A 12,985-nucleotide genomic window follows, 5' to 3' on the forward strand; every position below is an offset into this window, starting at 1 on the left:
ATGAGAAATAATTCTATCAGTGCAACTCATAATCCCATTGGCCTTCAGTTTCTTGATTGTTGGTGAACTGAGAAGGCCATGTGTATGCTTAGTTGGTTATTCCATGTTTCTGATTATTCTTGTTATCCCCTGAACCTAATGGTTCTGTTAATGTCATTTTGTAAGGGAGTAATTGGAATTCTACAGTTTTCTAAATGTGAACTTTTTTGATTTTTAGTGACCATGGTGGTTTCTGCTTCGTTCTTTTCTGTTCTGCTGGCTTCCAGATTTCTGAGCTGATACAAGATGGCTCTGAAAACAGGGACTAGGCTTTAGAAGTTAAAGTCAGTTTAGAAACCACTCTTACGAGTATTTGTGCAATTAAAAATGTTTATTTCATCATTATCTGCAAACCAATATAAGCCACGTATCATAGGCTTATAGAGAAAGTTTCAACTTCGTTTAATATGCTCTAGGAGTCATAATCAAGCATGAGAAAGGTGATGTATATGGATGAATATAGTGTCTGATGCAATACATGAGTACCAAAGTCACATGATTAATGTGCGTGCCATTTTAAATAGCAGTACTCTTCCAAAGGCTTGCTTGTTTTTACCTAATCTTTGTATGAGACAGATCTTTGAATTTCTGGATCTAAGGGGAAGAGATTCTTGCTAGCATCCTTTGAAGTTGGGACTGAATAAAAATGCTGTCAGTTCCAGGTGGCTTCAGAGGAATCTGGTTTTCCTTGGTCAGGGTGGCCACCAAGAAAAGCTGCTGTCTGGTTCCTGCAATGACAGATGTGATGCATGAGGTTAGAACTGCAAGGGTGGGTGGGTGAACTGCTGTCAATTCTTTTGCCCTTTGGAATTCAAGGATCTTACCTTCAGGTATACTTAGTGGCTGGAGGCAGAGAAAGGGACATATAAATGCTGTCATTTAAGCAAGGGGAGGTGGTAACTGGTTCTGCCAACAGTGCCCTGATGAGAGCCAGCACCTTAGAAGGTTGAAGCATTACTTCACATTTGAACCGGTGAAGTACATCTTTACCCCCTCACTGCTCCAGTATTCAGCATCAAGTGATCCATCTCCAACTCTTGGTTTTGACTTATGTGATGAATCTTATATTTTATACATTTAGTTACATTATTGTTTGCCTTTATTTTGGAGCACGTTTGAGCATGGTGAACAGCACATTCATTCAGGTCTCCTCTGCAAACTTCCTTCCTTGTGAAAACTAACAACTTTTGATCCGTTATTGAACCCGTTACTAATACACAAAGACAAGTTCTTTCTTATTCCATGCCACCTTGAAGTCTTGAAGAACTGCTAAAAGATCTTGTGATGTCCTTCTTGGAAGTCTAGGTGTTCAGCTAGATCATCCTTCCTCGTGTTGTACATCTTGGTTGCTTGGGGGAGGAAAAAAGATTTGTGAAGCATGATTTCATTTTCCATTACATATATCTAGCTGTCTTCTGACTTGTGTTTCTCATAACTTTAGTCAATTTTTCAGGTATAAAGTTAAAATTATTCTGTAGTTGTGGCAAAGTTTCTTTAGCTCTCTTAAACCAAAAAGGAACTAAATTCTTTTAATTGTCTTTGTATTCTTTCTAGACAAAGAAAGTATCTGTATTTCAGTTATTTTTTGCATTTTTTTTCCTTTTATATTCATAAGTACGGCTTAAGCAATTATTAAAAATTTGGACACGTAGAATGTTAATCTGGAATCGTAAGACTTGGAGTTATTTTTCTGCGGCATTTGTGTAAACATTTGGGATTAACCTAAGACTTACTGAAAATAGGTCTTTCACTTGTGTAGAAAACCATGTCTGTGTAACACTAGCTTTGAATAATCTTCACATTGATTCTTATTTTGCTTTATTATAACAATGGGACCAATGCATGCTTTTGTTGCCAAAAGAAGAGTTGAAAAGGAGGAGGGAAAAAAAGGAGGAATCTGTATGTTCAGTATCAAAGTAACTTCGGGGGTTGCATTAGAAAAATGATGTTACAAATGTCTGTGCTCTGTTGGAAACGTACTTAGCACTCTCCTAAGTGACTTGCAGAGTCAAACGCCACTGTTGTAGATAAATGACAAGTAATAGTCTTACATTATAAGAGACAATTTAAAGGTTTGTGATACTAACATTTGGACTGATTTGTGTGGTGTCTTGTACATTGGAGCATGTGGATGACAAAACAGCATGGCTTGAATAGATGCTTTCATTCTTGTATCTTGGTATCTGTTGATATCTGTCTTGCAATAAGTTCACTGTTAACAGTCCTTTCAAAATGTAGCAGAACACTTTTGAGAAAGATGTTTTATGAACAAAATTGCATGGTTTTACAGTAGACTTAAATATTGGCTCTGTCAATTCTAAAATACTTATGTCTGCTTTACTTGTTTATGTAAAGCTAGAGGCACTTTTTGTTCCTTTACCCTGGCTCCTTTACAGTCTAATGAATGTAAAAAACATTTCTATTCCTTTTTCATGTAATCTGCACCTTGTTTCACTGGGGTACAGTGCTCTCTTTAAAAACATGATACAAAGAGGTATAAATATCGTGTAAAAGTGCAAATAAGTGTTTCTTACTAGAAGGGAACTAGAGTGACTTCTATAGTATAAGTTTTGGTTAATGTATTTTTTTCTTATTCAAACTTACATTAAGACCAAATATTCTTTGCTTCTAACAAAGCTTGCAGTTTTAATAGGCCTAATATTAATTTTTTCATATGGTTTAAATTGAATGTAACTCTTCTCTGTATAATTGGTTTTTCTCCAGTTTGAAAATATATAAAAGTAATGAAAAAGTAGAGGTTTACTTAGCCATGTAAAATTTTGATTAAAGTTGGTGGAGTGCTTAAAAGATCAAATATAAATTAACTAAATTAATGCCTCTTTTTCTGTAGGGTGCTGGTCAAGACAAACTTGGAATATACGTCAAGTCTGTAGTGAAAGGAGGTGCTGCAGATGTGGTTAGTAATATTCTTAATCGTCAATTTCAAAAGTAGAAAGAGCCTTTGGAAATGCTTTAAAATCCTTTGATTGCTAGTTTGTGTGGATGATTGATTGTTTTAATGGAGATCATGTTAGCATTGGTGTATGAATTTCCTTCTCTTGAATATGTATTTAGGACGGTCGTCTGGCCGCAGGGGATCAGTTGCTTAGTGTGGATGGTCGAAGTTTGGTGGGCCTGTCTCAGGAGAGGTATGGAATGCTTTCCTTGCTTGTTTTTGTTTGGGTTTTTGGTTGGTTGGTTGTTTTTTGTGAAGAAAATGTTAGCTTAATAATGTACCAAAGCTCGTGTTTTTTACACTTTAGGCTTTGTCTTGGCATTTCATACCTGGCTGTGGATGACCTTAGCAACAAGTTCAGCTGTTTGTGTATTATTTTTCTCTTCTTTTAATACGCTATGGGTTATCTATATAGAAGAGATTGTAATATCCATTGGGATTTTTGTTTTGAACAGATTTTTTAGCTCTAATTTTAAATATTGTGGCTTCTGACCTTTGAAGCAGAAACTGGGAATAAACAGTACTTGCCAGTTGGTATTGTCTGTACGCATAAGCCTGTCTTCTTATCATTATCTTGTAATTTTTTTCAAAGTGATTTTAAGTATCAATCTGAAAAAGTGTGCTTTGTCAGGCAACATATTACTGGTAATAAGGGTAAGTAATACAGTACCAAATTTAATTTTCTTTTATTTGCTCTGCCTTTTTTTGCAGGGCAGCAGAACTTATGACTAGGACAGGTTCTGTAGTAACTCTAGAAGTAGCAAAACAAGGAGCAATTTACCATGGTCTGGCAACCCTGCTTAATCAACCATCCCCAATGATGCAAAGAGGTAAAGATACTAATGTTGATATTGATAACAGCTTTGTAAGTCTGCTTTCTGCATTTAAAAGAATGCAGAAAATATAATAATTTACAGTATCTTACCAAGTATTGTTATAATATTAAATCAGAAAAGAAATATAATTGCAAAAGAAATTTCCTTTCTTAGCAGAAATTAATCTGGTTTTAAATACTGCTTGAAATTTTCCTAGTCTAGTAATTAATCAATCCTTTGCATATGTACCTTTAAAAACTTAATTATGCATTTAAATACAGTTCTGATTTGAATTAACTTTTATTTTAGCAAATGGAATATAATGAATAGAAAGGGCATTAAACTTAATGACATTTTTGTCCCTTTTATAAGAGCTTCTCTCCTCTCAGAATATGTCTCCCTTGTAACCACAGAATGCAGTGCAATTAGTAGGAGAGAAATAAATGTAAACAGAAGCCCTGGAATGTATTTTACTACTGAATTTTATTTTATTTTTTTAACTAGAAATGTTGAAATATATCTCTTTAAGTTTCAGTGTCTGATCATAAGAAGTTCTTGGATGCTTCTTCAATGTTTTATTTTATCATCTTACTTCAGGGTACTAACAAAAGACATATTAAAATACAATATAAAATAATGTTATAAAGGAAATAATTTTGTCAATGAAGACATTTTCTACATACAGGATAGTACCACAGTATAGGAAAGAATGGGTTAAAAGAACAAATCCTTATTATCACAGTTCACAACAGCATCCCAGATGCCATATGCCTCAGTCATGCAGAGACCTTTCAGTATAACATACTTAGTTTTTCCAGTTGTTGGGGTACCTTGTCAGAAGTTCTTTTGAAGAACACAGATTGAAGGAATTCTGTATATTTGATACAAGATTGGGATTGCATATTTGAATAAATAAAGATTTTTAAATCCAGCTTTGCTGGGAACTGAGTTTTTAAATACAAGCTCAAGGTAGCTCTGGTTTGAAAAAAGATCCGCTAGGCAGTAGTTAAGTGAAAAGGAGAAACTACATATCCAACTGTTACAGTTTCTGACCGCCGTGGCTCAGGTAAACCACGACCAAAGAGTGAAGGTTTTGAGCTGTATAACAACTCCACGCAAAATGGATCACCTGAGAGTCCTCAGCTGCCGTGGACGGAGTACAGTGAACCAAAGAAACTCCCAGGAGATGACAGATTGATGAAGAACAGAGCTGATCATCGTTCCAGTCCCAATGTAGCAAGTAAGGAAAATTATTCTTCTTTTGGGGATAGATGCCTCCTCCAGTAGTTTTAGAGGCTGTTGTATTCAAAAAGGGGTGATTGTTTTTAAAAATGGATGAAGTTTAAAGTACCAGTGTAGCGGTAACATTTGGAGCAAACCTCTTGCTAGAAATACCTAAAGACAAAATCATAGTTAGTTTATGAATATTGGTACTTTATTAAGTCTTTTAAGTTCTGTAAATTATTATTAACAGTCATGTAAATACTTCCTTTAACTTTCCAACAGATCAGCCTCCAAGCCCTGGGGGAAAGAATGCTTATGCATCTGGAACTACCACCAAAATAACCTCAGTCTCTACTGGAAATCTTTGTACAGAGGTCAGAAGTGGCAAGCAAAATGCTGGCTATTAAACTTTCTTTATCTATCAATAGTATCAGTGTGCTTGAGTTAAACCAGTGTCTTACTGAATTATTTGACCACAGTGCTGGCACTTGTGAGTGGGTGGGGTTTTGCTTATTACAGCTAATGAAAGGTTGAGACAGTTTTCAATGATTTCATTAAATTTTGTTCATGAAGTTGTCCTTATGATTTCTTAAGTTTGTACAATATTGCATACTCGCTTTGAGACCATAAAAACATGAGTCATAGCCACAGTTATATTTGATACTAGGCAACCTCTTTATCTCCTGTCCCAGATGAGTAATGCTCTTAGGAGCCAAAAGAAAATATTTGGAAAATGAGTGTTTAGAGCAATCTTGCATACAGATCTATGTGAGTTTTGCTTTATTTTTTTTCTGCCTTTTCCAGGAGCAGATTCTGCCACCACGACCTGAAGCTTATCCCATCCCAACACAGACCTATACTAGAGAATATTTCACATTCCCAGCTTCAAAGTCCCAGGATCGAATGGGTCCAGCTCAGAGTCAGTGGCCAAATTATGAAGAAAAACCACAGCTCCAGGCAGAAAGTAATCATTCTATCAATACTACCATGCAGGTGAGAAGTAATTTTTTTCAGTATAAGGAAACAAACCAGAAAATTGCTTTCCATTCCTGGACTGCTAGAGACTTTTTTCAGAGTAGTCAGCTCTCTGTAACTATACCACAAGATGGGAACAACTATACTTCTGCCAAGATGGGCTTGGTTTCAGGAACCCTATGGATTTTTTTTTTTTTCCCTTCTCATTTTGCCATCTTCCTCCCTTTTCTTTCACAGAATTTGTTACTATGTTCTTGTAGACCTGTTATCTGGGATATTTTAATCCCCTGTTAGAGGTAATGGGGTGTAAATGGTAGCAGGGTTTGTCTTATAAAATGTTTTGTGGTTTTCTGAAAAGCAAATTAAATCTTCATTCTTCCAAGAAGGTTTACGTGGAAAAATGTTTGCCTGAAGTGTGTGTTATTTAAATGATAAATTATTAAAACTGAAATAAAACCATACTTTGAGACCTATCCACGGTGTTCACTGAAACAGATTCCCTGCTCCTAGTTAAAAAAAGAAATATATAATTTCAACTTGTATTGATTATCAAAGTGTAGATGCATCTTGACATGGAATTAATTTATACCCATTGTATTTCTAGAAATTCAAGCACAGTGTTGTTCTGCTCCTGTTAGTGAGAACTTCACTCAGATCCATACAGGAAATTAAACCTAGATCTGCTAAATCTAGTTAATGGATGATCTTCTTTCTCTAATCCACAAGACTTAAAAATATAGAGAGCTTTTTTTCTATTTCCTAATTAGTGATAAGAGCAGAGCCTTAGACCAGGCTTCTCTTGTACTTTTGGAAAAGTGTCACGTAAATCGTCATGAGATTCTGTCTCAGTAGGCAAAGAAAAAATTGTTTATTGGTTGCTCACACATGTAAGGGCAAGTGAATTCAGTAAAAAGTCACTCTTTCTGTTAGTGTTTTTTCAGTTATAGAGATTAAATTCTCATTATTTGGGCTGTTAAAAAAAGAAAGATGTTTTGCTCCAAGTATGACAGTACTTTTGGAAGGGGCTGCTGCAAATTGAACAACTATGGCAAATAGGTACCGAAATAGTTTACTGAATTTCCATGCTTAACTCTTCCACATTTTATGATTTCATCTCACTTAATCTTAGCTGTATGGTTAACATCTACATACTCTCTGTGCTGGGAGAAGGGGAGAGTGGGTGTCTCCAGAGAATGGTTCCTACTGAGTTCTATCATAATTGCTGCCTGAACATGCATCTCTCCCCTGCTTAAAAGAAGCTTAAGTGAGTAGCTTAGAAGAGATGGTTAAAACTGGTAAAGATGAAGCCCATCTATTAAAGTTGTTGACAGACACTGAATTTGAGCTATAGCCTTAAGGCTGAAAGCAGGGCAGAAAAGGACTTTGCTAAAGCAAAATAGAAGCTTTAACTCCTTACAAGCCCTGAAAGTGTTCATAGTTTTTCCTTGCCCAACAATATTTCTTTTAAGTTGAAAATGAGAAGAAAACAGAAGAAAAATCCTTACAAAAATAAAAAAAAAATACACTTTAATCTTTGCACAGAGAGCTGGGCTTGTAAAAAAGCTGCTAAATGCCTGTTTTCTGTTCTGAAGGCGTTAGCAAGCTTTGGCTAGGTGAATCTTTACAGCAAATCTAACACAAATAGCTGTGTGTTCAGCTCTGTTGGACTAATAGAGCATAAAAAATACATTTGTTTCTCTCAAAGAGAGCATTCTTTAGAGGTCATGGTTAAGGTCATTAATGGAGGAAAATAAGAGGAGTTTGCTTTGTTAGTCTTCTCTCAGTTGTTGATAATTGGTGCATTATGTATTCAGTGCTTAGCAGTTCCTAACATTTGAAGTATGAATATTTGCTTCAAGAAAATCATTAACAGATTTAATAATCCTGGTTTATGGTCCAGTGTTCCTTTTCAGATAGTTGTTCAGTGCAATGGGACCCAGAGGTTCTATAGAAAAAGACTTGGTGTTTGATGCATTTAAGTGACAAAAATCTCAGACCATTATACTCATGTTCCAGGAGCAGGTAGAATTAGACTGCCTGCCTGAATTGTGTTAGTAATGGGAGCTTCCTGCAGGGCATCTCGCCTGTTAATGGAGGAGAGTGGGCAAAGGCGCTTTTCTCTCCCCCTCTCTCTCTCTCTCTGCAGCCTTTCTGTTTGCTTTCCCAATAGGAAAGATGTTCAGTGAAGCCAGTTGAAGCCTGAATAACAGAGCTGGTATGACTGATCCACTGCTCAGAGCTACCAGGACTCTCGTGCTCACATGTGGGGGAGGGGATGTCAGGGATAGTCCTGAGAAACTGTGCGAGCTGGGGAGGTTTTCAGCTTAAACTCCCTTTTGCATTCATCCTTCCTCCCAGTCCAGTCACTAGGCAGTTTTCAGAGCATGCTAAGTCTTCCATCGCTTGAATGAGTTAAGAAGACTGAGAAGAATATTTTATTGTTGGTTTTGGAAAACCTACTGGGCATGGAAATGCTGAAATTCATTAAAAGTAATTACCTTCAGTAATAAGAATGTGTTTTGTAAGCCATTTTCAAATATGTTTTAATGTGGATGGACTGTGATACACATGCCTTGTTTAATATTTTTCAGCGTGTAGCTCGTTCCCAGGAAGAGCTCAGAGACAAAGTTTTCCAACCAGAGAGGAATCGTTTGGAAGTTGTTATACGGAAAGATGTGGAGTACATTGATCGGAAGTCGGACAGTGATCAGTGGATGAATTCATCTGTGGATTCTAGCACATCTAGCCAGGAGCACCTGAACCATTCCTCCAAACCAGTGTCACCTGGTTCTTGTTTAACTAAAAGTGGACCTGGCCGTTGGAAAACTCCAGCCAGTAGCCAGCCGACTCCAGTGGCCATTTCCCAGCCCATCAGAACAGATCTTCCCCCTCCGCCACCACCTCCTCCAGTGCATTATGCTGCCGAATTTGATGAACTACAAATGGATTTGCCTCTGCCTCCCCCTCCTCCTCCAAATCAGATAGGAGCACAAGCATCCTCCCAGGTAGCTGCTGCTGAGCGTAAAAAAAGAGAAGAGCATCAGAGGTGGTATGAAAAGGAAAAGGCACGTTTGGAAGAAGAACGAGAAAGAAAACGTCGTGAGCAGGAGAGAAAACTGGGCCAAATGCGTTCTCAGCCACTCATTCCTGCTCAACCTGTGGTTCCACCCGTCTCCCTTCAACAAGTGAAATCAGAAAAACCCTCAACTTTGCAGAGGTCTCAAGAAACAGTTATTCGAGAGCTGCAGCCCCAACAGCAGCCACGGACTATTGAGCGGAGAGATCTGCAGTACATTACTATCAGCAAGGAAGAACTGTCCTCTGGTGATAGCCTGTCTCCAGATCCATGGAAACGGGATGCAAAGGAAAAACTGGAGAAGCAACAACAGATGCACATTGTGGACATGCTGAGTAAAGAGATTCAGGAACTTCAGAACAAACCTGATCGTACAGCAGAAGAAAATGACCGCCTCCGCAAACTGATGCTTGAGTGGCAGTTCCAAAAGCGACTGCAAGAATCAAAGCAGAAGGATGAAGATGATGATGAAGAGGAGGATGATGAGGTGGATACTATGCTCATCATGCAGCGACTGGAGGCAGAAAGAAGAGCAAGGGTAAAATCCATTTTAGAAAAAAATACTGTAAATTTCTAGCTTGGTGGGTTTTCATGCTTTGATTATTTTGATGTTCTTAGAGGGTAAAGGAGAATGACACTTTCTTAAATGGCTTGCATTTTAAAATTAATAACTTAGAGTGATTTCATTAGTTGAGTAATGTATTATGAAAGTATCAAAGCTACCTTTTATAGAATTTAGTTTAGTGATTGAATTTACTTTTCTGGTTTTGGGGAGCGAAAAGATCCCTTTGCAAAAAGGGTTTTTCCATGTACCTAGAGTATGGTTAGAAGGTAAAACGTGACAGAAATTTGCTTGCTGAAAGGTAAGCAAAAGCATGTGAAATTATGAAAGTGTGTAGGACAATCTGGAATAAAAACAGTATGATTTCTCCCTCCCCTCCCTGGTGTATTTACCTCTAAAAGTTTTTATTATAGTCTTGGGACATGAACACAGACACTGAATGCATTGCATACTGTTTCCTGGGAATAGTGAGCTCAACAGACATTCCAACTTGCTGGTCTGATCCAGCTGCTACCTCTACTTTACTACCCCTCAGTGCTGACCTCAGTAGTGGAGGGAGCATTGCTTGAACCATGTGGTTTTGGGTGGTGTAACAGCTAACATACCCTGTCCAGAGCTCCAGCTCCTATAGGTCTGGATTTTTCATGGTGTCCAGTTTAATCAGCATCAGAGGTTTGTCTACCTTAGCTTCAGTTTTGTGAAAGCTCATAATACAACTGAATAATACGGTGAAATTTTTAACCACTCTTGCTGGTGGCTGTTGTCTCCCAAGACTCTGCTAAATCTGCTGTTATTGAGAAAAAGTTTCTGTACAAAAATCTGTTCTTTTCTGAATAACAGCATGGATTTCCAAGTTATATACCAACAGCTATGCTTTTCCAGGTTTAAAAGCTAGCTCTGTAATATGTTCAGTGTCTTCTGTGTGTTTGTCTTGAAAAGTTGACTTAATTCTGTGATAAGCAATGTTTAATTCCTGAGAAATGTTTGCACATGTTTGTTTTTGACATTCAGAAATAGCTAGTGGCTTGAGTAGGATTTGAGTTCAGGGTTGTTTTGGCAGCTTCATTTCCTTAACTTACTCTTCTCATACTTGCTGCAGTCTGCGTTGCTTTCCTTTTTTTCTTGTGCCTAACCTTATTACTGTGTAAAACAATAGATACCTCAAACTTGGAAACTGAAGAAAGAAAAAGCTAAATATTTGCAATATATTTGGCAAACAGGCTGCCCTAAAGTCCAGCATTGCTAGCAGGCAATTTGTGGCACATAGACAGTTACCCATGGCCATTAAAAATTATGTAGAACTGCCACTTAAACAAAGAGTGTCTTAAAAATTTTACTGTGGCAAGGCTAAGAAAGCCATGTGTCATTAAAAACAAAAGCCAGTTGTATTGTGTAACAATATTTGTATTCTCTGCAAGTGCTGGTTTTAAAACATTATTTGTGCATTAAGTTCTTCCAGCTTTTTGGGACATTTTGAAACTAAAAAATAACAGTTGTCTTGAACTGAATTCATGTTTGCATTTTGGTTACATTCCACTTTTAGAGATGCAGTTAAGTAGCATCTCGGCAGAGCTACTGAGGTGGTGCAAGAGTCAATACAGATAAAAATTTTGGATTATTTGTTTTCATTTCTGTATATCACATTTATGTCCATTCAGTTCTTCATTCTAAAGCAGACAACTAAACAAATAAAAGAAAATGCTTTTGAAATAGCACAAATCTAACCTATCTTTATTTACACTGTGCATCTTTCTTTTTTTCCCCTTTCTTACTACCTGCAGCAGACTGCTGTGCCAGCAATCTCTGTTCTAGATTTGGTATGTTTGTTTCTTTCTCTTCGATATCTCTTTCCCATTTCAATTCCTTATTATTATTAACAACCCTATGTGCTTTGGATGATGATTTGGCATCTTTGGGTGTTCAAAGATCGTTATGATACAGTAAGTTAATTGCAAGCATGCATTTGAATGTTTTCAGATGTGATTCCTTTCCCTATGTTTCCTTCTTCTTAGATGTTGTGTTCTTCTTGCAGACTTGATTTGTTTCTTGCAGCAGTGTTCTAATATAATACTGTATCTGCTGTTTTGTGCAATTTTGTTTATAAAATCTTACTAATTACTTTAAATGAACAGACTGAGGTAAGATTGCTTCCTTTCCCTTTCCCACCCATGCAGGTTTTAGAAGGGCTCTAAGAACACTTCCTTTCCAGTTTGAAGGGAAATTGTACTGAGAGCTAATAATACAGCATACTTTTTCAGCACATGCTGACACTCTGTTGTTTGCAGATGCTACAGGTGTTTGGTTTTGGCATTAACACAAAAATGGATTGCAAGCTTGGAAATTACTTCTGAAGTGAAATTTTCAAGCTGGTTGTAGAAACATGCAATCATTAAGTTACAGCATAATTTCAGTTTCAATTGGTTAATACTATTCTCTTGTATCTAAAACATGACAGGCTTTCAAAGTGGGGCAGTAATTGCTATGACTCCAGCTAATTCTGTATTTTATTGCACTCATTGGACATGAGAACATGGAAAAGGAGTTTCATAGTCTTCCAGAGCAGAAATGCATCCCCTTCAAAGTCAATTTCTGTATAATTAGTGTACCAGGTTTAAAGAAAGTTGATGCTTGCAAGTCCTGTTAGTAAAGTTTAATTTGTGCTGCTTGAAAAAACTGTAACTGTGTTGGTTCAAAATATTGACTTGGATATTCAGCATTGCCTTATGAAAAAGAAAATCACCTTCTAGAATGCATACTTCAGTAACTTATGAAATCTAAGGAGTTCAGTTTGTATCTGTGTATTATATGAGTGTTAAACAGTTTACAGCAGTGGAACAGGTGAAGCATTTCACCTTTCTGAATTAATGGACAAACCAGGAGTAATGGATTTTGCAGAGTTAGTATCTTATCAATATTTTTTTATTACTACATCTGTATTTTTTTGCTCAAACCTTGATTCCTGCAGCTGCAACTAGATAGATAAAGTACCTTTCCAAGCAGACTGCAAACATCTGGATCTTTCAGCAACAGGAGGTTGGTTAAGGCAGATGGTATCATCAGCTTGAAAACGGATTAGACAAATGCATAGACATCACGCCTGCAAACAGCTACTCAGAGGATTACACGAGGCTGTACCAGCTGACATCTCTAGTAGTGTGCTAAATACCAGGGGAATGCTAGAAGAAAAGGCCAGGCTCATGTGCAGCTCTTGTTGCCATGGTCAGAGAAAACAGAATACTGGGCTAGATGGATGCATGTCGATGATTTATAATGTTCATAAATTTAGCTTTAAAAAAAGGCAGCAAGCTAATTCTGAAACAGTTGAACACTACATCTGG

The 12,985-nt window shown here is 37.1% G+C and overlaps 1 protein-coding gene across 21 annotated transcripts in view; it reads left to right on the plus strand.

The window, feature by feature from the left end:
• Positions 1–12,985, plus strand: part of AFDN (afadin, adherens junction formation factor) — a 113,102-nt gene that overhangs the window by 87,662 nt on the left and 12,455 nt on the right. For 12 of the 21 annotated variants that reach the window (XM_033053860.2, XM_033053866.2, XM_033053872.2 and 9 more), the window contains 7 exons: positions 2,891–2,956; positions 3,115–3,188; positions 3,707–3,825; positions 4,856–5,050; positions 5,317–5,408; positions 5,839–6,027; positions 8,601–9,623. In XM_033053860.2, coding sequence (XP_032909751.1) covers positions 2,891–2,956; positions 3,115–3,188; positions 3,707–3,825; positions 4,856–5,050; positions 5,317–5,408; positions 5,839–6,027; positions 8,601–9,623 — 1,758 coding nt within the window. Of the gene's footprint in view, positions 1–2,890; positions 2,957–3,114; positions 3,189–3,706; positions 3,826–4,855; positions 5,051–5,316; positions 5,409–5,838; positions 6,028–8,600; positions 9,624–11,428; positions 11,465–12,985 lie in introns of all 21 variants that reach the window. The other 9 variants (XM_033053854.2, XM_033053865.2, XM_033053871.2 and 6 more) reach the window with 3 other exon arrangements.

This window comes from Catharus ustulatus, chromosome 3 (assembly GCF_009819885.2).
Source record: "Catharus ustulatus isolate bCatUst1 chromosome 3, bCatUst1.pri.v2, whole genome shotgun sequence".
NCBI classification, from domain to species: Eukaryota; Metazoa; Chordata; class Aves; order Passeriformes; family Turdidae; genus Catharus; species Catharus ustulatus.